The sequence below is a fragment of the Solanum pennellii genome, chromosome 6 (assembly GCF_001406875.1).
Source record: "Solanum pennellii chromosome 6, SPENNV200".
Lineage (NCBI taxonomy): Eukaryota > Viridiplantae > Streptophyta > Magnoliopsida > Solanales > Solanaceae > Solanum > Solanum pennellii.
This window is the reverse complement of record NC_028642.1, coordinates 60,582,637-60,607,904: the sequence shown is the minus strand read 5'-3', so window position 1 is coordinate 60,607,904 and position 25,268 is coordinate 60,582,637. Positions and strand designations below refer to the sequence as shown.

At 32.8% G+C, this 25,268-nt stretch overlaps 5 protein-coding genes across 7 annotated transcripts; 3 read left to right on the top strand and 2 right to left on the bottom strand.

Annotated features, from left to right (window-relative positions):
- The first annotated feature begins 1,095 nt into the window (after positions 1-1,095).
- Positions 1,096-3,426, top strand: LOC107021194. Of its 2 annotated transcripts, none has more exons than XM_027918099.1 (2): positions 1,096-1,394; positions 2,891-3,125. In XM_027918099.1, the coding sequence occupies exons 1-2, from the start codon at positions 1,137-1,139 to the stop codon at positions 3,122-3,124; spliced, it is 492 nt and encodes a 163-aa protein (XP_027773900.1). In that variant the 5' UTR covers positions 1,096-1,136; the 3' UTR covers position 3,125. The 2 variants fall into 2 exon arrangements, with proteins under 2 accessions (XP_027773900.1, XP_015077288.1); XM_015221802.2 differs by having other exon boundaries at positions 1,099-1,394; positions 2,989-3,426.
- Positions 3,427-8,513: 5,087 nt separating this feature from the next.
- On the top strand, positions 8,514-13,520 carry LOC107023688 (bifunctional 3-dehydroquinate dehydratase/shikimate dehydrogenase, chloroplastic-like). The gene is made up of 9 exons (XM_015224463.2): positions 8,514-9,221; positions 9,475-9,574; positions 9,648-10,207; positions 10,276-10,339; positions 11,017-11,125; positions 11,528-11,677; positions 11,772-11,920; positions 12,032-12,194; positions 12,559-13,520. Exons 1-9 carry the CDS (start codon positions 9,022-9,024, stop codon positions 12,600-12,602), a joined length of 1,539 nt encoding a protein of 512 aa, XP_015079949.1. The 5' UTR covers positions 8,514-9,021; the 3' UTR covers positions 12,603-13,520.
- Positions 13,521-13,853: 333 nt separating this feature from the next.
- On the bottom strand, positions 13,854-15,834 carry LOC107021451 (rho GTPase-activating protein 2-like). The gene is made up of 4 exons (XM_015222119.2): positions 15,473-15,834; positions 15,180-15,300; positions 14,758-15,108; positions 13,854-14,666 (listed from the first exon to the last, which is right to left on the bottom strand). The coding sequence occupies exons 1-4, from the start codon at positions 15,760-15,762 to the stop codon at positions 14,112-14,114; spliced, it is 1,317 nt and encodes a 438-aa protein (XP_015077605.1). The 5' UTR covers positions 15,763-15,834; the 3' UTR covers positions 13,854-14,111.
- A 3,214-nt stretch (positions 15,835-19,048) lies between these two features.
- LOC107023444 (NPL4-like protein 2) lies at positions 19,049-23,450 on the top strand. 2 transcript variants are annotated; one of them, XM_027917788.1, is made up of 3 exons: positions 19,049-20,151; positions 22,481-22,754; positions 23,200-23,450. In XM_027917788.1, the coding sequence occupies exons 1-2, from the start codon at positions 19,171-19,173 to the stop codon at positions 22,733-22,735; spliced, it is 1,236 nt and encodes a 411-aa protein (XP_027773589.1). In that variant the 5' UTR covers positions 19,049-19,170; the 3' UTR covers positions 22,736-22,754; positions 23,200-23,450. The 2 variants fall into 2 exon arrangements, with proteins under 2 accessions (XP_027773589.1, XP_015079623.1); XM_015224137.2 differs by lacking the exon at positions 23,200-23,450 and having other exon boundaries at positions 19,050-20,151; positions 22,481-22,945.
- Positions 23,451-23,467: 17 nt separating this feature from the next.
- On the bottom strand, positions 23,468-24,190 carry LOC107023445 (histone H2AX-like). The gene is made up of 2 exons (XM_015224139.2): positions 23,922-24,190; positions 23,468-23,854 (listed from the first exon to the last, which is right to left on the bottom strand). The coding sequence occupies exons 1-2, from the start codon at positions 24,126-24,128 to the stop codon at positions 23,633-23,635; spliced, it is 429 nt and encodes a 142-aa protein (XP_015079625.1). The 5' UTR covers positions 24,129-24,190; the 3' UTR covers positions 23,468-23,632.
- Between the last annotated feature and the right edge of the window lie 1,078 nt (positions 24,191-25,268).

Sequence of the window (25,268 nt, the reverse complement as noted above, 5' to 3'; positions counted from 1 at the left end):
TTCATTCATAATTGATTTCTAGATAAAATTTTACTAGATAAAAAGATATACATGCATTGGAATAAATAATTTTAAAAATATAGCAATAATGATTTAGCCTTTTAAGTTACCTACTTTTATTATGCTCTTTAAACCATTGTCATTTTTTAAAAAAAAAAACTCATATTAAGGTGTTAGGTTAAAGATATCAAAAGGTCACTTCTTGGATCACTTAATTTGTAACGCTTTTATCTTCTATTAGCAGATTCTCCATTTTCCTATATTATGTATTCTACTTTCTCATGTAATCATGTTATCTCTATTATTTTTTATATGAGTTTTTTATGCTCAATGTTTTATTTATCTTTATTTTAACTCATTTATTTGTTGAATATTTCAACTACTAAAGAATTTTGATAATTTGACTTTTTTATGAAGATACAGTCAAGAAATGACGCTAATATTTCATAGTGATGATGTAGTAAGTGAAGCAACACACATTGAACTGTTTCAAGTGGTATCGGTTTCCAGGTAATATATCATTGTTCCTTACATGCAATTAATTGCTTCTATGTAAGTTGATGTGATCTTAATAAATTTTTTGTTTGATTTTTAAACAAAAATCATTATATAGAAGTTGAGACAGAACACTTAATTGGATTCTCGAATATAAAAAAAAGAGTCTTTTACACAAGGACAAGAAGAAAGACTTCTAACTTACTCACTGCATTCATGAAAATCAATGGAATATCCTACAAGACAAAAAGTTGATGTGATTTTTGTCCAAGTGAATCCAACTCACTAACAAAAAAATTAAAGAAAGATTAAAAAAAATGACCATGAAGAGAATAAAAATGAAGATGAAGAGATTCAATGGTGTCTTATACGTTGATGAACCATTGTAACTTTTTTCTTTAAATTTACGAGGAAATAAATTATTAAATGTACATATATACCTTTGGGTCGGTAACAAATGTGATAATAGCTAATTCTTGATATATATATATATATATATATATAAAATTTATTTTTTGCAATACAAACTTTGTATGAAGAATTTTAGGATAAACGTGCAACGCACGTTCTCGGAAACTAGTAAATATAAAAATATGTGGACACACTTGGTTTTGTTTATCCAAACAAAGAGAAGAAGAAAAATGGCGTGGCCATTGCTCACAGTCTCAGGCTTCTACTGTCTTGGCCTCTCACAACTTCATGTTAATGTCCAACTCCAACCAATTACACGTCGTGAAATCGTACACCCATCTATTCATCAATGTATACTTTCTGTCGATAGAATTAGAGCAAGACTCCCGCTTTTAAATGCTCAAACCAATGGAGACTACGACTCTGAGCAGCTAATTGAAGATCTTAGGGTTCCTCAACAGTGGCTACAACCTTCCAAAGCCTTGGAGGTAACACCTGCTCTTTTCTCAATCCGAAATTTTATTCTACCAAATCCCCATTTAATGCTCATCTTTGTAATTATTTACTCAACTTCTTTTAACACATATACAAGGTCCGATGAAGCCAACACATAAGCTTATGGATCCAACCTCTGTTAATTAGCACTACTTACTTGGTTCTGTAGCAAGAAGTTGATGGTCACTGACTTGTGGAAACCTTATCCTTGCAATTTAACACTAAGAGATTCTACTTTGTGAATTACCCAGTAAAATGCAATTATATATCTTAAGTTACCTTCTGTTGTTATTGTTAAGAGGGTCTGGTTTTTAGCAACCATATATGCATGCCGGCGTAGTTTTCTTGGTAGTCCTCTACTTGGTCACTCAAATCCTGAATTGTTTGGTATATTATAGACCAAAATGTTTGGGGCGTAGTGTTATCCAAAAAAATGTAGGCTTATCACGCCCCCGAGGCTAGATGCAAAACGGTGCTTAATGTCACAAGTGACCCCAAGCTAACCCATGGCATGGCATATCAATACAAGTTCAATTAAAGCATGCACTATGCGGAAGCTAAAAACAGCCCAAAATATCTGAATATATATAAAATATATGAAAAGTATAGTGATGACGGAAAACAACACTAACAACTCAAGCGGAATCTAATCTATGTCTCAAAGCCTTTAGCTGATCTGAGTTGCAAAGACATGCCCCCAGCTAACTCTGAAAATTCTGAAACTGAAAAATAAATACAAAAGTAAAAGCACTTCTCTCGTCCTCGAACTATGAGGACTCACCGCTGAAGCTGCTAAGTACAGACTGGAAGTCGAGCTAAGCGTGGTCTGGATGTTGAGCGTCTAAACCTACATAATACAATGATGTAGCACAAAAGTATGTGTCAGTACTTTGATTGCTTTTGATGCTAGTGATTGCTTTTGATGCTAGCTCAGTTAGCTTTATCCATTAAACGAGGGTGAATTGTCATTTTAGATCTTTTGTACATATGTGGCATGGTTGTTGGGTTTATCCTGGGAACATTTGCAAGAGGAGTAGGGCTTCCTTCACATGCTATAAGGTGTCCTTAAATTGAGCTGTTTTTCTTTTCTAATAATGATCTGGCAAGTTTTATTTAGGGTGGAAATCTATTTACTGAATACCTTTAAGATGCCATTTCAGTTACCTTTAGTGTTGAACCTAAGTTGTGGATGTTGTGTTATACTATATAGCTTGGCGTGATGGAATTTCCATCTTAGAATGCTTGCTAATGTTGTGATGTTGCAAAATCTTGATATAGCTGGCTGTGATATGTTCCTTTCTACTCCCATTGAAGCAAAAGGGATATAATTCATATCCTCTCTTATTGCATTGTGTTCAGATCCTTTCTTCTGCGTCTGCACATGTTTTGAAATTCATAATCCTAGATAAGAGTTCAACCTTTTTACGCCTTTCTCTTGCTTACGATTTTTGGCTCCCTCTTCCTTATCAGTTTTAGAATAACAATGCAGAGATTTCTGATTGATCTGGTTAAATATGCAGAGAGTAAGGCACAATTAGCATATTGTCTATTGAAATTCATGGCTCAAGAACTTGTAGCATTTAACAGGAATCTGAATGGCTGCAAACTGCTCTTAACAAGTGGTTGGATGATGAATATTGTCCAGAGGAAACAAATATTGAGATTAGCAAAATTGCTGCAAATTCATTCTACAGATCATTACTGGAAAATAAAAGTGACATAGGTGAGATACTGTTAACGATGGCTGGAGATTTGGAATCCATATCCTATCAAGAAAGCTTTCATGGAGCATTCTCATCAGCAAATGCAGCAGTGAATCTCATAATCCAACGGCTTGAACAGTACTGATCAAGATTGGCCTCACTCAAAAGTTTTCTCTGAGTTGCATTGATCAGAATTATCCTTTTATAGTGTAGTAAGTACATTATGATTAAGAGAAGCATGCTTACACCAATGGTTTATGTTAAGATATGTGTTAGTCATCTCAAATCAAGTTATATTTTATGAGTATCATCTTGAAAACAAGTAGTGAACCGAGGTTAAACTGAGCTCATACAAAAGGCTTTATGGGAGTAGTTAATAAAAAAGTTTGAAAATAGTCTCTTGAAAACTTGATCAAAAGTATAAAGGGTTTTATATAAGTAACTAACTTGAAATAGAGTGAATGTGCAGCAAAACAACTTAAGTAGTAGCAAATATTCTATGAAATATAGTTGTCACGATCAATCATCTTTTAAGAGGAAAAAATATCGCTTAGGCAACAATCTACTTGCTGTTTTTCATTTGAAATGAGTAATATTTATTAATGAGTAATAAATTGCAATACTCTCCCTTTCTATATACTCTTATCACCAAACATGAATTAAAATCTTAATTAATTAATTTGATTAATGGACATGAGTTATTTAATTGATTTTTTTTTTTTTTATGTAGCTCAAACATAATAACTCACAAGAGTAAAATTAGAAGAATGTTATTTATACATTAATTTTGTAAAATGACAAATATTAAAAATGTTTACTCTTAATAAAAATGACATAAAGTACTTATCCTTATCACGCCTATTGAAAAAGTAATACTAATCAATATAGTGATGTAATAATGTAATGTATAGGCACATTGGGAGAATCTGTTTGTTGATCATTATTAGTGGGTGAACATTTGGCACTGTAGTCTCACCTCCTTTTCCAAAACGTACGTGACAGCAGAAACTAGTACTAATTGATATCAAGGCTTTTATTTATATTTTAGATTAGATAGATTATCATTATAATTTTTTTAAATTAAATTTTTAATATATGAATCTAAATTGTTTATTTTCATTAAGCAATAAATATGAATTAATTATTTAGTTTGATTTTTTCTATGTTGATCAAATTAATACTTTTAAGCTTAATAACTCTTAAAATATAATATAAATTATAATATATAGAGAGAGAAGAGTGAAGTGGTAGGACGACCAAGGATAAAAATGTAATTTCATTCTAACAATAACAAAATTGTATTAAGAAAGATAGTAAATAATTCTAGAAACATCTTTTTATATATGAAGTGAATAATGATCAAGGGTAAAAAAGTAATTTCACGCTAACAAAAATCTACCAAGAATGATAACAAGAAAATCAAATAGTTCTAAAAACATCTTTAGTTATTGTTATTACAATTAATTTATTTTGTTATTACTTCACTTTTTTTTTTTGTGAGTCATTGTAATATCTATTCATTATTACTCTATTTTACTATTACTTTAATAGTTTAATTTAACTCTTAATATTTTTTCTATTCATTAATAGAATAATTAAGATGAACATAATCTGACTTTTAAGTTTGATAAAATTTTTATTTAGACACTTGAATGTATGATAATTTACTTCTGTAGATATTTTCGCCTCAAATTTTAAAAAACACTCAATTGGCAGTAGATTTTCTTTTGTTGCATTGATAATGTGACGAGTTTATTAATTTGGAGGGGTTTTAATTAGTTTTTCGTGGGTAGTGGATTGATTTATAAATTATACTAATAAATTAAATTATAACAAATAGTTGAGCGCCACGTATTTTAAGAAATATTTTAATAGTTTAAACATAAAATCGTTAAATAAGTGGTCAATTTTGAACCAATAGGTGGATGACAAGGGTATTTTGGATCCAATAGGTGGGTGGAAAGGGTATTTTGGAGCCAATAGGTGGATGGAGGGTAATTTTGTACCATTTCTAATACTTTGAGGGTATTTTAGGTCCTTTTTCGAAATTGAAATTAAAGAATAAACAAAATTATATGTGATATTAAAAGGACAATATTTTAAAAAGTGTCAAAAAGTAACTTTACAAATAAAATAAATAGGATGGTATATTTGCATTTAAAGTAAACTAAAAATGTTTACTAGATTATTAATGAGCAGTTCTTCATTAAAATATAAAATCAAATTTTTACTTTTATTTGACTTCATAAATATTAACCTGAAGAGTAAACTAACGTAAGTTTAATTTAAAATTAAAATAGACGGGTCAAAATTTAATATTTCTCTATTATATAAAAATATGAAGTTGAGGACAATCTAGGATAATATGGTCATTTCATATATATTTCATTTTAAAATTCTATAAATTCTATTTTTAAATTTGTCAAAAAAAAAAAATCAAGTGCCTAAATTTTCTGCATAAGTTACATGATTATTCTAGAAATGATAAATTATAATATTTTTCAAGTAAATAGACACTAATACATTCTTCATTTCATGCATTCCTCAATTCTCTCCCCGCTCATGTCATATACCAATAAATTTGTCACTCTTTATTTATAATTTGCATCCTAAATAATAATATCAATCACAAGTGCAATTTTCAAAAGGCTTAAGTCATAAGAAATGGATCCAGTGAGCAAGCTCTTCAAGAATAAAATTTACAAAAAATTCAGAGCATGTTATGATAATTCCTTTTGTTCTTTTAGACTTTTAAACTTCATGACGTTGCTTTTGCTTTTAGATTGTAAAATTAGTTTTTGAAGTATCCAATTTATTTGAGTTATATTTTATGTATAATTCCAAAACATACATGTCATTATCTAATTAATTGAGAAACATATATTTATTATTATTATTATTATTTTATCATTAGTTAAAATCATTTTATGCAAGTTATATAAATTATTATTTTAACTACCTTATGATAAATTACTGTAATATATATGATATTAACTTTTGTAAATATTTTTAAATTCTCATTATTTGAGATAAAACATTCATCCATCAAGTATATAAATTAGTTTTAAAAAAAGTGCTTTTCTTACTATACTAAATTATTCTCCTAATTTTAATGAATATAAAAGCAAAATGTAAAGTCATAATTTTTTTTTATCCTTTTATCATTTTGTAAAGAATGAGATGATTCATTCAAATTTTTATCAAGTAGATCATTGTTTTAGTTTGTTAACACCTATATTTATAAATGGACTCAAAATTAATTTACAGATGGATCAGTACGAAATTTTTTAATATATTGAGACTCATAATTTTAATCTATTTTCTTGAATGATTTTCAAATAAAAAAGAAAAAGAATATCATTAAAATTAGTTATTTAATTCGAATATATATGTTTGACATGATGTTAAAATAATCACGGGAATATCTGATATTTTATTATTATTACTTATTATATTTATTTGAAAATGTCAAAAATAATTTTTATATTAGAATCTTTGAGAAAGAATTAAATTTTTGATGTATCCTTAGATTGTAGAAACAATTTTTGACCTTTATTAACTTTGTTTCCTCCTCGACCCCTCTCTAAAGGAGTATAATTTGAAGTCTAGACTATTGGGTATAGTACTCATAAGTAGTTTTTTCTCATTGTTCCTTGATTTGATCAAATATGTTGTCTTGTTTTCTCTCACACACACGTTCTCCATAGTAATAAACTCTGGTACGGACAATCAGCTATCATAGTTTACAAATGTCTAAAACAATGCAAAATCAACATTACTTTATGGCAACTTTTTAAAATGTTTATATCTCTTTTTTTCTTTTTGAAATAGGAAGCAACTCTTTGAAAAGTACAAAGCAAAGAAATATTGTGCCATGGACAACATTTTCAATATCCTATGTGATCTAGGTGTTCATGGTGCAAACTCTTCGAAGTACCAACACTGGTAGAAAAGTGATACATTGTGTCATTCATGCAGCATATGATGGTGGATAGTGTAATGAGTCAAAGACACATACGCTTGAGTTTGATTTTGCAAGTGTACTAAAGGAAGTAATAGGTAAGTGTGATATATATGATTGTATGTAGGAGTGTACAAAAAATATCAAAGATTGACTAAATCGATCGAAAAGCATCGTTTTTAACCGATTTATTAAATAAACATTATCGATTAATTAAATAAATATTTAATAAAACAATGGATTATTGTTTAAGTGTATACTGTGCCAAACAAGTAGGATGACTTTTTCATTTTTTAAAAGAAAATCAAAAAGTTTCTAAATCGAACAATCTTACATGTGTCAATATATTTATATATAAATAAAAATAGTTATATTTTTTTAATGTTTTTTAATATTTCTTAAATAGAAATACAACTTAGGTCCTAGATCTCTGGTGACAATTCAGATTAAACACACAGAAAAAATGATATTATAATTTATGTTATTAGGCCTGTGCTTGCACGGACAATACTTATCTAGTATATATATATATATATATATATATTATTATTATTATTTTATTTTTTGTAAAGACCAACTAGTTTTGACATCAATGTTTATGACTGTGGGAGGTGGATGTCTGTGTAGAGTTTACATTTCAAGATTTAAAAGCAATAATTGATGGAAGGTCTTAGAAGGGTGTGCCTATAAATAAACATACGGCCGTGACATTCCACTTGAATCATTAAATTAAACCCTAACGTCGTTATTATTATTATCATTATAATAAAGTTTATCCTCCCCTTAGCTCTCAAGCTACCCCTTTAATTTTTTTAAAAAGTGAACTAAGTATTTTGGAACATAAAAGTTACTATTAATGAATCCAAATAGAATAATATGATAGTATTAATTTAGAATTGACAGGTAGTTATTATTATTGGCATATAGATATCAAATTATCAAGAATAACTAAAATAGAGTACATAAAAATTAAAAGAATAGAGTAAAAATGATTTGAAATTTAAAAATCTTTTCTCGACTTGTTTATTGAATAAATTCTTTTTAAAAAATAGAATTATATAACTTTTAAAAAATGATTTGATCCGATCCATTGATGTTTGAGAGTAGGTAGGACACTGTTGTGATCAATCAGAGCAATTTTTCATATCCCGAGGCTGGAGGATCGGACTTGTTGTCTAGTAAATTGTCACTTGTAAGCAGTGGGGTCGGCTGTTTCTAATAAGTCTTTTAAGAATAATGTTATTAATTACATTTCTTAAGATATTTAATTTGATCTATTATAAAATAATATACATCGTATAAAGATATTCAGTTTAAAAAATATCTTCCAAAATACTAGGGGTAGGTGGTTGCAGCGTTAGCTTCGTCCTACCTACCTAGCTTTTTTCCTATATTACAACACACACTTGAAAATTAGGATTTGTCACATAAATAAGAATTTACTAATTCAATTTTTCTTCAATAATTGTGATATCATTCATGACAATAAACTTTGGCCCCTCGGTGTTTCAATCATACATTGTCTTTGTCCTTTTTCACATTTGGGATCTCTTTTTCCAACTCAATCGCTCATCAATTATTATAAATAAATACAAGTTCCGTTTTTAATATTAGCAATTCAAACACCAACTAATTAAAGCAAAAAAAAGTTGTGATATGAATAGTTGATAACTTGTATTGCTTGATTTGGCCAAAAAAAGAAGAAAGGAAAGACCCATAATGTAATTTTATACTGTAACAAAAACAATGTCTCTAAGTAAAGAGTAAATTTTATTGATGCTGTTATTTAGTTTAAACTTATTTGAGTAATAATATGAAAAGCTTTTTGTTTTTTGTGGATTGAGGTGTGTGTGTATTTTATATAAAATATGCAAGTACTCACATGTATTGTGTCCCTCTCCTATATAAAAGAGAGAGAGATGGAGTGTTAAAGAAGAGAGAGAGAGAGATATTATTATGGGTTTGAAGAATGACTTGGTGGTGTACACAAGATTAGAATGTGAAAGCTGTGAGGAAATGACTTGTTGTATAGAGAAAGCTAAAGAAGAAGGAGCAGATCTGGTGGAGCTTTGCATTGACGACTTCACTTTCTCTGACATTTCACAACTTGAACTACTACTCAAGCAAAGAAGTTTACCATCCATAGTTTCTTTCAGGTGCGTACGTAGATCCACCTCACCAGAAATGGTGGGTGGGTTTAATTTTGATTAGCTAAGATTTTGTGAGGAGGAGATGGAGTGAGTCCCTTTTTTTGTTTGATTCCTCACAAAAATAATAATAGTAATAGTATCAAGGCACGTGATACCTACACTACTCGTGGAGAGAGAAAAAAGAGTATTTATTATTACTCTTATCTAACTAATTATATTATATCCATGTCGCATGCATTTATTGGCTGTTATACGTCAGGCCAAAATCTCCGATAAATTCTGAGGGGAAGAAAACATGTATCCAAGTTCTCAAATTAGCTGTGGAATTGGACGTTGAGTTCGTCGAAGTCGACACTCAGGTCATTTCACTTCCATCCATTTAAACCTAACCTAACCGAAAATTAAATTAAAAAAATTAGTTTGTTTTTTTAGGTTGTCTGCCATCAAGTGGTTGCTGAATTGATGAAGAGCCGATCAAATAGCAAAATAATTGCTTCTACTTATGTCAATGGTGGAAACCCTACTAAAGAGACACTTTGTAATTCCATCATAAACCTGCAGTCCACAGGAGCAGATATCATCAAACTTGTCATTGATGTAGCTTATATTACAGACGTTGCACCAGTTTTCCATATGCTTACACATTCTCAGGTCCCTCTAATTGTTAGGGCAGCAGGGGATAGAGGACTTATAAGCCAACTATTGGGTCCAAAATACGGTGCTTTCTTTGTTTGTGGATCTTTGGGAGGCAAATACACCCCTGGCTTGCCACCTTTGACCACCATTAAACAGGTTTATAAACTCCAATATGTCAACCCAGATACTAGAATTTTTGGTGTTATCTCAAATCCTGTTGGCCATAGCAAGGGACCCCTTCTACACAACCCCGCCTTTAGGCATACAGGATACAATGGAATATATGTCCCACTACTAGTTGACAATGTCAAGGAATTCTTTCGGGTTTTCTCATGCAATGACTATGCTGGTTTCAGGTAATTAAGCTAATCTTTGTTTTTTCATGCTTATTTCCTTTTGATACAAACGTGCCTGCATATTGTAGTGTTGGTATCCCACATAAGGAAGCAGCAGTACGGTGTTGTGATGAAGTTGATCCACTTGCTAAGGTTTGATTAACTCCATAACATACATAACTATCAAACTATGCTTTCTATAATTTGCTTTTCCTGTTTAAAATATCAACATGTTCTATTTTCATAACTCAGCAGCTCAATGTGGTTTATATAGCATACAGGGTGTATGCAAATCGGTGTGTTGTGTAACTTACCTTCAGGTTTTGGGAGTTGAAGAACCCATAAAAGCACAAACTTTTTGGGATGTCTTTGCTGAAGCTAGTTCAGCATTAATACTTCTTATATAATGAAAACTTAATTTGTTTATATATGTGTACAGAAGCCGCCTGCATATAAACATAGGAAACAAAAAGTACTACCTTTGAATCACCCTAGAATATTAAGCAGAATATTATCAGTTTTATTTTTCATAAATCGACTAATGAATAACTAGCCTTGAAGCCTAAGTAGAGATATTACCCTGGTTGGCCATCAACTTATGCAAAGAAAAAAAAAAGGAAAGAAGTTGTGTTTCTCATATATTCTCATGTGGACTAGAATGCTATTGTCCTTGCATGGAAGCAGAATTTGTTATATAGATTAGCTCTGTATCTTGAAAGTTCAGATGCCATTTCTGTACAATACTTCTTTCTGTTTAACCATTCCAGAACATTTTGTGGCTAAATTATCTTATTTTTAAACTTTCTAACTGTATCATGCTTTGGAATCAGTCTATAGGAGCTGTAAACACAATTATAAGGAGGCCTTCTGACGGCAAGCTCATTGGTTATAATACAGATTGTGAGGCTTGTGTGACGGCAATTGAAGATGCACTTAGAGGTACCGATTATTCTTCATTTGGAAGTTACAAACTTTTTTAATACTCTTACTAGAAAGGTACGAGTGAAAATCTTAATCAATGTAGTTTAGTGGTCTATTATGTAATTCTTTTCAAGGCAATTTTTTCCCAGAATTCAGATGATTACACATTTTTGTCTTTTACGTGAGACAATTCTGATTTTTAAATGGGCCTGGTCTCTCCTCTTCATCCCCCCTACCCACCTGATAAAGCATAATTTAGTGTGTCTGCAGGAGAAGGTGGAGATAGTCTGTCTTAGTTACTGGCTTCAATTGCATTACATATTTGAATAACAATAATACTATCGTCATTGTTTTCAATATTTTAGTCCCCCCCTGCCCATCCTTGGTATGTACCCTCCATTAAATTTTGTGTGTAAACAGAGAGACAAAAGACCAATGGCCATGCATCAAATGTTTCTCCAATTGCTGGGAAATTGTTTGTATTAGTTGGGGCAGGTGGTGCAGGGCGAGCTATTGCTTTTGGTGCCAAAAGCAGAGGGGCAAGGGTTGTAATATTCAACCGCAAATATGGTAATACCTCATATCTCCCTAAGGATTATGGATATGTGATCTTTTGCTCTTTCATATGTCTCCTTCCATTTATTGCAATTTTGTCTTTGAATAGAGAGAGCAAAAGCTCTGGCTGCAGCAGTATCCTGTGACGCTTTGCCATATGAACATCTGAACGATTTCTGCCCTGAGAAGGGAATGATTCTTGCAAATGCTTCTGCTGTGGGCATGCAGCCAAAGTCTGATCAAACTCCTATCTCAAAGGTTGCCTTTCTTGCATAGTCTTCGATAAAAGTAACATGTATTACATGTTCTCTGTTTGCATGGGAAAATGCAAACGTTCTGAACTTTTCCGCAATTATTCTATTGTTTCAGGAGGCATTGAGATCATACGAACTAGTATTTGATGCAGTTTACACACCTAGAAATACACGGTTATTGCAGGAAGCTACAGAGGTTGGAGCTACAGTGGTGAGTGGGGTTGAGATGTTTGTCCGGCAGGCACTTGGGCAGTTTAAATTGTTCACCAATGGATTAGGTAGCTTTTCTCTCATCCCCATAATTTTTTACATAAAAATTTTAAGAACCTTATGTCCGTTATTTACTGCTTTGGAGTGATAATTTTTTTTCCCTTGAGCCAAGGGTCTAAGGTACTAAAGTTGTATAATTATGTAGTGGATCTTATATGCAAAATTTAGCTATGCTTAATTTGGTGATTGTTAATCTCTTGCATAAGGGCTCCTTACTCCCAATTAGTATGCTTTAATTCTGAATTGTTAATCTGATAGCTTTTTAATGACCAGAGAATAAAAAACATAAAACTCATGGAAATGAGGAACTATTAAAACGTAGTATATTAGAAAGCAATGGTTGTAACTCTTTCTACTTGTGTTTTTGTGCAGCACCAGTAGATTTTATGCGGAGGATTGTATATGAGCAATTTTGATTCATTTAGAAGAAAATCAGGATGATATTTGACAACTCCATAGAAGATGAGGTTTCTGAAAAAATTCTTATGATTTACATGGGATATATGTATATAAATTATGATTGTAATAATAGGAAGAAACATATATCCCATAAAGGGCAATAATACTTGTTATGTTAGATGATGAAAATTACTGGAACATGATTCATACAGCTGCTGATGTTATTATGCATTTGATTGAAAAAACAATTGTAAAAATTAAGAATGAAATTCCTTGTTACTGGAGGCAAGGCATTGAATAGTGGGTAATTAAACAAAAACAGAGAGATGCATTCATGGCAATTTGGAATATTTTCAGCGTGATTGGTGGGCAGAGTTTGTTGCAGTTAAAGGAATAGTATAATGTCGAAATCCAACAACTACAACTTTGTTGGCAACTCATCTCAAAATGGTATGAACCCAATGAGGGCGTTTGGTCTAGTGGTATGATTGGGTCCCGAGTTCGATTCTCGAAACTCCCCCTTCTCTTCTCTTTTTTATTTTGATTACATGATGTCCTTTTCACTTTTCAAGGCTATAACTGCTAAACACACACTATATAGCTTCCCATTCTTTTTGTTGTTGGTGTAAGAAGGTGCTTTTCCGTTTTCAACACTCGGTGTTATGATTGAACTTGTTTCTGCAGTATATGTAACTTACGACTCACCAGACGCTGCAATCAAAATGATAGAATGAATGGTTTCCAACTAGACGGGAGGTTTCATTCAGCTTAAAAGAGAAAATAAATACTTAAGCCACTCACTATATATGGAGTTTGCAGCCAGTGCCTCCCACTTAGCAGTGACATAGCAACTGAATGTTCCCTTGTACCACTCTGATCTGTAACATTTGTAAATTCATTGATTCTTCTAATTGATATGACTGTCATTAAGTTTACACTCACCATCAATTGATGTCAGACAAAGTTGGAGTGCATATTTTCAGTTTGATGATTTTAATTTGAGATCAACTGATGTTTTCATTGTGTCCTTGTTAGTCAATTTCAGCTCCTTGTTTCCTTCTTTTGCAACAAATATTCAGTGAAGCTAAACAGAACAGCTTTGTCTGTTTCCATTTACAGTAAGCCATAGAGATAAATAATGGACCAGAATATAGGCTCTTCTGGGAGACATGCTTGGCTTCATAAAATCTTCCTACTGTTTTTCTTATTACATGAAGACACAAACGTAAAGCAATAGTTCAAACCATAGTAGAGATCATTTTCTATTTTTATAGCAACTTCAACACTAGATATTTCCATTTTCACTACTATTGTCTCTTAAATAACATCATTAATCTTGATAACTTTTTCAATCTTCATCAACAAACCTTTTTCGTACACCATTGATGTTAGAGATCCTTATAGCTAGCTAGCAAAACAAAGAAATCAATCAAGCACGAGTGATTCACAAGCAAACCATCCCAAGGCCTACAACACACTTTTTACATCCAAAAAATGCAAGATTCAATATCACTCACTGCTATAAACTACTGCACAGAAACAGCAGATTCTACCTCTACCCTATCGACATCCTCCATGCTTGCACTTGGTCTCTTCGACTCCACTTTTTCTTCCAGAGTAACACAAGTAGTGTATCTTGAGTCTTCACCATCGCTAGTGCTCAAGCCAGAAGTTTCGATTTTACTGTCAGAAAATGAAACAGAAGAAGAATCTCCATTTTCGGAAATAACATTTTCTCTGCCCAAGATTCCTTCCAACTGTTTCCTGAAGTCATTTTTTGCATGCTCATTCTCATCCAACTGTCGCAAGAAGCTTTCTTCTATCTCACTCAATGACTCGACTTCCGTGTTGTAGCTGTAGCGATGTTGGTCCTCATCATCTGATGCTGATTCACAGCTAGTGTCCATCTCTTGTTGCGAGTCGAATTCCTCATCCGTTTGTCTACGAGAAGAAGGAGACGACATGGGTGAATATTCTCCATCTTCTGCTTCTCCACGCTCTCGTAATGTTTTCATGATCAGGGTCTTGAGCAAGTTCATCACTTGAACAGCGTGCATGAGAGCTGTTAATGGATCAGACATCTAATTCCAGAAGAAGAAGAAAAATGAATTGCTTTTCAAATCCTTGTAAGAAATGTTCATAGTTTATACAACCAACTGCATATTCATTTACCTGGGTCATGTTTGGAGCAAAAACCATTGCAATATTTCTGGCATTCATTTTGTTGGAATCCTCTTGTTCAACAACATCAGCCATAAGATCAATTGCCCAGTTAAGCAATGCAGTCTCGGTTGGTTTAATCTGTTTCACAAGCTCAACGAATTCTTCCTCGGTGTTGCATTGCAAAACCTGTTGTGGTGAAAGCCCATCAAGCACACCTGATGGGAGTTGTCGGAACCAGGCTTTGATGAGACCAGCCAAACAATGAACGTCCATGTCTTCAGGCACGATGCCTCTATTTAGCTGGTCCCTTACATGCTCCTCCTCGCTATTTTCTGGGTTAATTCGGAAGATTCCTTCAGCCTGTCCACATATAATTAGTGAGAAGGCAAGAACATAACTTGGTGGAAAAAAATTTCTTCTTTTTCTTTTACCTTAAGACCATTTTGTGAGTATAGACGTTCTTGCATTAACAAGAGAATCGTTGGGACACTATTGCCCCTTGTATCATAAGAACACTGCATTGACTCTGCAGATACGCCAAACACGCTGACGCTGCAAATTAAATTAAATGGTTACAAATTCAGCGGCGGTTTGGAGCTTTAAATTACTGCGTTTGCTCAACTATTCAATCGAACACAAAACAGAACTATTTATTTTACTAGTGTAGAGTAAGACTCAGGAAAATGGATAAACTTTTAGTCTGAGCTATAAGAAAGAAGGAAACCTGGCACTTGGTACTCTACATGGGATTTGGACTTGAAACTCGAGTGGAAGACCCAGAAATCCATGAAATCGATCGAAAGTGACATGGGTAAGATGCTGGACATTGGTGGGCCAACCTATTTCCACAGCAGAAACAACATCTTCTTGTCGATCTACACGACAAGACACCATTGATTTCCTTAGACCTGCTAATATGAAATCCAACAAAGACAACTCCTGGTGATTTTGCGACTTTGAATCCTTCTTCACATTGCCTCCTCCCCTTGTCGTCACCATTAACAACCCCGTCATTTCTCTCTCTCTCTATAAAAATTGGAGGAGTTTTCTTCTTCTTCCTCTTCCTCTTCTCTCTCTATCTCTATAAAGTGGATCTTTTTTAAATTTTAATGAGCAAGAGCCAGTTTTAAACAAACGGAACGGCCACTCCATTCAAATTTCTTATGTCCAATGACAACAAACCCCTTTCATTACTCAACAATTTCAATAATGCCACTCTTTCCTGCTTTTCACCAACTTTCTTTAATAATCTAACAATTTAATTAATGGAGTAACTTGTACTACGATTAATTACCCAATCATCCTCAATAAATACACTTTAAAAGAAAAAATATCTATTTTAGTTGAAAAAGCTTATATTATTAGTACAAATTAAATAACTTTGTTCAAGCGATATTTACTTGACATCTAATTAATTTCTTTTCTTTGTTAATGGATGATACACATATAATTAATAATATTTTGAGCTAAAATTATAGAAAAGGAGATTCCAGACCGTTGGTGGATTCCAAATGCAGCTAACCAGTTGAGATCTTTGTCCCTTTACACACTAATTTGCAAAGGAAAATAAATGAATTACACTAATTTGCAAAGACAAAAACATTGGCTAATCTACAATGTAATTGTTTTTTGAGGTACAAAATATTAACAATCAACATATAAATATCATAAATCTTTTTGAATATTGATATGATTGCTCCACGTTATAAATTTCTCTGTTTATTTTTATTTGTCATATTATGCTTTTCAAAAATTAAATTAAACCAGGATTATTTTATTAGTGTAATAGAAGTAGAAGTAAAAAGGGAGGAGTAACAACGGCTACAAGTTGTATGACGGGCTGGGCTGGGCTGGGCTAATTAAGAAAGAAGGAGAAGGCCTTGGGAATGGGCCATTAAATGGTTTTGTTCAAATTCAAAATGTTATGCCAACTTTCACTATAAAGTAGACCCTACTTTAATATGTCAAATATAAAAAGTAGTATTTATTAACAAGAAAAGTTAATGGGAGTGGGACCATCAAAAACCACTAACTAGAATATGCATTGACCATCTCCATTAGTTTTTATTTGGCTATTATATATCACATAATTTCAACTTAATTCAAATTCACCATAAAAATAAGCTCTAAATAAACATGTGTGGTTCACATCAACTCATACTATATATGCAATTTTTTCTACAGTTGTTGAGTTGAGTTGACAGAGAAAAGGCTTTCTATGTCAGTTCTCAAATCTCTATTTTCTTTCATTTTCAATCTCTATATGCAAATCATTTATTTTGTTGTCTAATCCTATTCTTTTTGTATCTATCTAATCTTCTCTAAATCAGTTTTGTTCCATTCATATTACATCTTCTAAATATTTTCTTAACCTTTTTGTCTTTATGAAAAATTATCACCAATAAACAAATAAGCAACATTTTGTCCACTTAACACATCACATTTATCCATCTTTTATTCTAATTGTGATTATACTAGTACTAATACTCATATATATTGATTTTTTGAATCACACTCTCCTCATATTTCTGTTTATTCTAAACTACAACCAATTATACAAATTGAAAAACAAACTTGTGTCACTCCTCAAGTGCAATTATGGCGAGTAAAGATGTTTGTTTAAAAAATACAAAGGTAGATCAAAATTGGCGATATTTTAAAAGACATATAATTAAATAAATAATAAAGTTCAGGTAGATTTGATAATGACATAATGAAAAAAAAAAAGGATTTATAGTGTTGGTTTTTTAAAAATATATGAATATTAAGTGAAAGAGTTTTTACTTTTACTTACGAGTTATGATTGTTATGAATAATTGCGAGTTTTATAACGACTTGTGACTTTTATAAAAAAAAATCTAGTTTTATAATGAATTGTGACTTTTATGTAAGTGAAAACATTTCCTACCAAATCAAATTGGGGAAATGACACATATATACTTTCTCCTCCTTAATTACTTGTCAATTTTTCCTTTTTTAGTTGTCTACTCTTACAAATCAAGAAAGGACAATTTTTTTTTACCTATTATACACTCAATTAATTATTTTGAAAAATGCATACTTGTTTTCAAACACTTTATGAATAAAAATGGTATATTCATTCACTTAGTGTTGATATAAATTTATAGCTATATTATCCCCTCTAGTGTATACATATTAAAAAATCAAACACTTTATGTATTCATTCAGTTATAATTAATATATATTTATAGCTATGTTATCCCCTCCACTGTATACATGTTAAAGAATCAAACACTTAATGTATTCATTCACTTATAATATGTATACACTACATTGAATAGTCTTTTTAATCGTGAACTTTATGTATACATTGCATTCATGTATACATATTTGTGTATTCATTCACTCAAAAATTGTGTACATTTCAAATTCTTTCTTCAGTGTCACATGAGGATTGCACATGAAATTTTTAAATGCTCAATAGCAAACACATAAGTTGAATCGGATAACGAGAAGAACTTACATGACTAATTTAGAGTTCTAGATGGAAAATCCACAAAATTAAAATCAAATTCCTTTTTTTCATGAATAATTTAAGATAACTTTGTTAAATGTGACTACTGATACCTGCAATCAATTACTATTATATAAATTTTTACCTAAATTATATATAACCTTAAATTTCAAAAATTAATACTCGAAAAAATTTGAACGACTATAAAAGAGAGAGATCAAAGGCTAACAGTTAGAGAAATTGACACGTAGGCATCAAAAATTTATCAAAAATTTAAAAGCGAAAAAAGAAAAAATAAATACAATGAGCAAATATTTTATAGAACTCAAACATGTAAAACTATTAACCAAAAAGTAAATCATCATTTATTCAAAGTAATGAAGAAAAAGAAAGAAAGAATTAAATAAATACATCATGTGGGCATTGAAAGAAGAGAATACTCTCCTTTCCGTTTTAGTTTGTTTAAAAAAAATGATTTTCCTTTTATAATATTTTAATTTCAACTTCTTAGGTGGCACGTTTAAGGCCACAAAATCAAAACATGATTTTACATATTTAATCTTAACTTTAATTTAGAACCATAAAATATAAAAGTCACGGAGTATTTTCCAATTAAAAAAAGAACACCATGCTGTCAGTTGAAAAAGGGGCTATGTGTTTGCCAATTAGTAAAATAGAATGTGATGTTGTGGCAATCAAATTAGGATTTTGCAGCCCAAAACTTGTCCGAGCCCAAGTTTAATTAGGAATAGAAATAGAAATTCAAAATAGAATAGGAGACGAATTTATGCTTTGCTTATTGGCTAATAGTAGTATATAAATGGACTATTGATTCTACAAGCCAAAGTTAAAGTTTCTACTTCCTTTCTTCTTCGTCGGTCCTCCCCAACTTCCATACAGATTCACCTGCACTATACATTATCAATCACCATAGTAATACAACCAAGATGATGATCAGAATCAGAAGCAGAGATGGGTTAGAGCGAGTCACAATTGACAACCCACATGCCACAATTGCCCAACTCAAGTCCCAAATCGAATCCCAACTTCGAGTTCCAGTTCAATCGCAAACCCTATCTTCCAATCAGAACCTTTTGCTCGCTAAAACCCCAGATGATTGGTCTCGCTTCACTGATATGGACAACCCTCATACACCCATCTCCTCTTTCAACCTTACTCACGGTTCTATCCTTTATCTTGCTTACCAGGGTGAGCGCACCATTCCCGGTCCCACCGTCCAGCCCGCCGGTTCATTCGGTAGAAAGATGACCATGGACGACCTAATTGCTAAACAAATGCGAGTTACTAGACAAGAGAACCCTCACTGCGAACTCGTTTCCTTCGATCGTGATGCCGCCAATGCCTTTCAACATTATGTCAATGAAACACTCGCCTTTGCTGTCAAAAGGGGTGGTTTTATGTATGGTACAGTATCCCCTGAAGGCAAAGTGGAAGTCCATTTTATTTATGAGCCGCCCCAGCAAGGGACCGAGGAAAATTTGTTGCTTCTACGCGATCCTGATGAGGAGAAATTGGTGGATGCTATAGCTATTGGATTAGGGATGAGGAAAGTAGGGTTTATATTTACTCAGACAATTAGTCAGGATAAAAAGGATTACACTATGTCAACTGCAGAAGTCTTACAGGCAGCTGAGTTACATTCGGAGGGTGATTTGAAGGAATGGGTGACCGCTATAGTGAAGCTTGAGGTGAATGACGATGGCGCTGCCGATGTACATTTTGAGGCTTTTCAGATGAGTGATATGTGTGTTAGATTGTTCAAGGAAGGCTGGTTTGAGACTGATGTTAAGGATGAGATTGATCCAAAGCTTTCCAAGATGAAGAAAGATGTGGTGGTAGGAGTCAAGGACACAAGAGAAGTTGATAACGACTTCTTCTTGGTTGTTGTCAAGATTGTGGATCACCAGGTGCGTTGGATTTATTGCATATCTTTTTCTTTGAATCCTTTTTGTGTGCTCCATTAGTTGCTAGATGAATTACATTTGTTTGCTTTCCTTAAATTGCATAAAGTGTGTAACTTTATAATCATACTATGAGGGGAAAAATGAAGGCAGTGACAAAAAGAACTGAACAGAAGAAATACTACACTATTGGTAAGAATTGGCGGTAGAACATCTAAGTATTGATTAAAAGATGCCTTTTTTAATTGTCTTTGGTTGGAACTGTTGAGAATAGAGAAACCTTACTACGGCATTAAAACACATGCTTAATTTAAGTAGCTGTGTGTTTTAGGTAGTTTTAGCGAATCGGGTGTTGGTCAAAGCCCCCAAGTAGACATTTGTGTTGCCATATACTTCATCCTACAATTTGAACCTGTTAGGCGGTGATGATAGAACCTAATACTCTATGGTTTCTTGTGTAGTTTGAGAACATCATAAGAATTAGGCAGATCAGAAGGATCCTGAGTCTCAATTGACTTAATCACTTTTCTCATCTTTTAGATCATCTAACTCATCCTTTTTGATTCGTAACCTTTTTGAAGATTTTTGGATAATGTAGTTTGCCCCCCCCCCCCCTCTCAGTAGGTGATTTAGCATGTTTTATCATATATTTTTCTCTTATTTGCTTTCAGCTTGTCATCATTCTGTTAGCTGCATTAGTTATCCCGGTTGGAGAATTCTGCTTTTTTTCTTTTTTCCACTTTCTTCGCTTCACATGAAGCATGTTTCTGCAGACATGAACTCATTTATCTATGCTTATTTTTGTAATGTCAAAAGAATATTTCTAGGGATAGGTTTAAGTGTGAAATTAGGGAACTTTACCCTATGGTCATTGGACTGTTCAATGTTTAGGCTTGAGCATGATTGACCTGGAAAATTACCACGGAACAATAGCATCAAATCTTTCCATTGAGGAGTTATTCTTCATTCTTCTTCATTCAGTTTTCATTCACTAATTATATCCCCTCTCGCTTGATGTCAATCATGTGATAAATAAATTGGTTGAGGTATTGATGTCACCCATAGCGTGGGTGATGGAGTACAGTAGTGTGCTAGCTGTTGTTGCTATTGACTGTGGTTCTAAAATCTAACCGGTTGGGATATACTTTCAAGTGAGAGGTCTTTGTAAAATTACTTTAAGTGTCTTGCCATAAGACTTTGGACAGAGATTACAATATGCTTATACTCCATTTAACTTGACATGAACTTAAAGAAAAAGGAAGACATTTGAAATTTGTAGTCTAAATTAAAACTAGATATTTGTGTAGCTATTAATCAATTTGCTAAGGGCAAAGGGGGGATTTTAATAAATTATCTTTATTATTATAGAAATATTACATTCCTTTTAGGATGGACTAAAAAGGAAAGTGGTACCACATTAATTGGGACAGAGGGAGTAGTACACTTGCTTTGAGGTGTGGTAGTATGTGCTCAACATGAAACTTGCATATTTTGATGTATTCCAAACTGTAATTCAAAATATTCCAAATTTCTTCCTCTGTTTGTTCAGATGGCCTCTTGTTAATGTTGCATCAATTGTGGACTTTAGTGGAGTTTGAGTTTGTTAATGTTGCATCAACCGTTGACTTCAGTGGAGTTTGAGTGTCTGAGTGATCCTCAGTTTCTTTAAGGATATACTGAGAAAAATAGTCACTTTGCTTTTATCACCTGATATAATTGATGAACTGTGATAAGGTTTAGTTAGTGAGAGAATATGCAACCTAATTTGAATCAAATCATTTAAGAATCATGTAATAGCAGTCTCTGCACTTGGACCAACCTCAAATCAACCACTGTGCTGGGTGATGTTCCTTTTGTTTCTGTTTTCTGTCTTGAATCCAAAATAATTTTGAAAGAGTTTTCTAGCATGTGACATCCAATGTCGACTAGATTTGGAATAGGGCAGCTTTACCAGTTTTCAAAGTCCAGGACTTGGTGGAAGTTTTCAGTTTTGATATATATATATATATATATATATATATTAATGTAAAACTGGAGCTGGAAGAGATGCAAAAAGGCTTAGGAATAGGTTCCTGCCTAGTGGTTTTGGAATAGATCAAACCCTGCAGAATGTCCTTGACAGTTTCATGAAGATACCTGTTATTTTATCATTTTTCTTTTCCTTTCCTTTTTGATATATTTTTGGCACATATGTGCGTTGTATCAATTACAAATTGTTGGATGGATGCTAAGAGGTTCCTTCAACCCCTTTCTCCCTGTCTTGTGTCCTTTGCTTTCATACTGGTGATATTTATTTGAAGCACTTGGTTCTTATTTGGTCTCATCTCATGTGCAGGGTCCACTTTCTTCATCATTTCCCATTGAAAACAGGATTATTCCAGTGAGCATGAATGCATTGAAGGACCATTTCAATCGAACAAAGAGTCTTTCTTTTGTGAAGCGAATCTCAGATTTCCATCTGCTACTGTTGCTGGCGAAGTTTCTGGACATTAATGCAGATGTTCCTGCATTGGCAGAATGTGTGCTTACACAGTCAGCTGTCCCAGAAGGTTACAAGCTCCTTATAGAATCGATGGCTAGTGCCTCTTAAGCAGCATCGCAGACATCAGGTACCAGTGATGACATTCTCTTGAGTCGTTACATGTGTTGCAGTGCAGAAATCCTCCTAATGTTATATTTACCACCAATGTGCTGTTTGGATACCTTTGTTAAATTATATTTGGTTTAATATAATTGGTTGAAGTTAAATTCTTCATATGTTATGGATGTGAGGGTATGAAGATGTTTATTGCATGTTAAATTATTGAATCGTCGTATCATAAATTTATAATTCTAATGAAAAGTTGCAGTGTTTTGAAGCTCGATTTAAAAAAATATTCTGTTAAAAGGCATTTGTATTGTCCATCCTTTGGGAGTGGCTCAAGAATGATAAATGCACACATGATTGTTCTTCTTAAACATGTAGAGTAGAGTATTTGTTTGTTGTCTCTCTCTCTCCCGCGGCAATTGAAATTTGGATAGGAATAATCGATCGTTTGTTTGTGCAAAAAACAGATGAGTTATCGCATTCAATAACAAGCATTGCATGTCATCTAGGGCTCCATCTGCAATGGTCATCATTTCTCATCAAAACACGACTACTCCAGTGCAAATCTATGGAGATGAATTACGGACGTATGCCTTGGGAATTTATATTTCTATTTGTTTGCCTCATTGCTAACTTTACTATGAACAACTAACGTGTCCGACAGATACCATATGAAATTTTTTTACTTTTGTGGTTAACAATGTCTAAAATGTGCGCATTTGTTGTTGTTCCAAGTTACAAAGGAAGAAAAATGGATACAAGGACACAAGACACCACCAAATGCAAGGGGATATGTTTACATTTTTGTTTCATTTCATTGTTTTTGTTAGACGGAATAGCAAATCAGGTGACAAGGCAGAAGCAAACATGTCATTCACAGAAATAATTTTAACATAAAATTTAAAACTCTTGAGACTGAGATGCAGACTCCACTTTCCCCTTGCCATTCTTCTTGGGCAACAAATTAGAGTGAATATTGGGCAGAACTCCACCATTAGCAATGGTGACCGACCCCAACAGCTTGCTAAGTTCCTCATCATTCCTCACGGCCAGTTGTATATGCCTTGGAATAATCCTGTTCTTCTTGTTATCTCTAGCTGCATTCCCAGCAAGCTCTAGCACCTGCAAATTTCGATAAATCAGCCAAGAATAATACTATTTTTTTTTCTTTAAAAAAAAAGGAACGAACCTCAGCAGCAAGATATTCAAGAACAGCAGAGAGATAGATAGGTGAACCAGAGCCAAGACGCTGAGCATAACGACCTTTCTTCAGATACCTAGCAATACGGCCAACAGGGAATTGGAGACCTGCTTTTTGAGATCTGGACACTGATTTTTTTGAACCTTTGGCCTTACCTCGACCACCAGCGGACTTTGCTTCAACTGTAGAACTCATTTCTTATATCTTTTTTTGAAAGCTTTGAATTTGAGATGAGGTTGATAATGAAAAACTAAATTGGTTTGGTTGTTTATATATATAGAAAAGGGTGATTCACGCGGATCGCCAACGTGTTGTTATTCTATTGGATATTCAGTTTCACTGGGATCGTCAAATTTAGTTTTGCCGCTTCACTTTTCATTTCATTGCCGCCAGCCACTAGTTTAGAATTTGAAATTTGAGCTTTTATATATACATACATTAAACCATGTATGGCAGTACAAGTACCAACAACAAAAAATACTCTTTGGTTATAGTAGCAGAAAATTAAACAACATTTCTTAATTTTCTTTAAAATTTATAGTACCTGTTTCGGCCAAAAAAGTTTATTTAGGGTTGCCATAGCAATTGGGCTGCATAGTCTCCTATTGACAACATCCTTAAACACCATAAGAAAATTAGCATGGATTCCAAGTTTTTGTAAACATAATTACTCAAACTTCTCTATCACACATACTATTATCACTCATACTTTTAAAATTTTATGTCTCATACCATTAATTAAGACTGTCTTTTTTAAGTAGTACATGTATTTTGTGACTAGATATACAAAAATAAGGAAACGGTTGAACCAAATACATGTGAATCACACTAAATATATATTAGATACAAGTATTTGTATGTATTTTGAATGATTCGCATGTATCTGGAATACTAGGTACATGGGAGAGTGGTGAGAGAGATTTTCTTTGTATTCAAATACATGTGAATCCACTTGGATACAATGTGTATTAAATAAATTACATCTATTTTTGATATCACGTATTCCATATACATGTTTTTTTATGTGTTTTCTATTTTATACTTCGAACCCCCTTCACAGAGATCCTCATCATTCCGCCACTGATCTCACATACCACTATCTTTGGTTTTGGATCTTCCAAATCATTCCCGCAGGAGATCCTGGCTCATTTTTTTTCTGATCCTTCGAGGATTGGTCATTGGGGATCTCTAGAAAGCCCTTTTTATGAAATTTCTGAGAGGTCAACCGGGGTACGGATGCTTTATGAATACTCAATTTGTTTGTCTTACTTCGTCCTTGATATTGAGTTTAAAAAAGTATAAAGAGAACTTTTAAATCTTATGATTTTAGTTTAA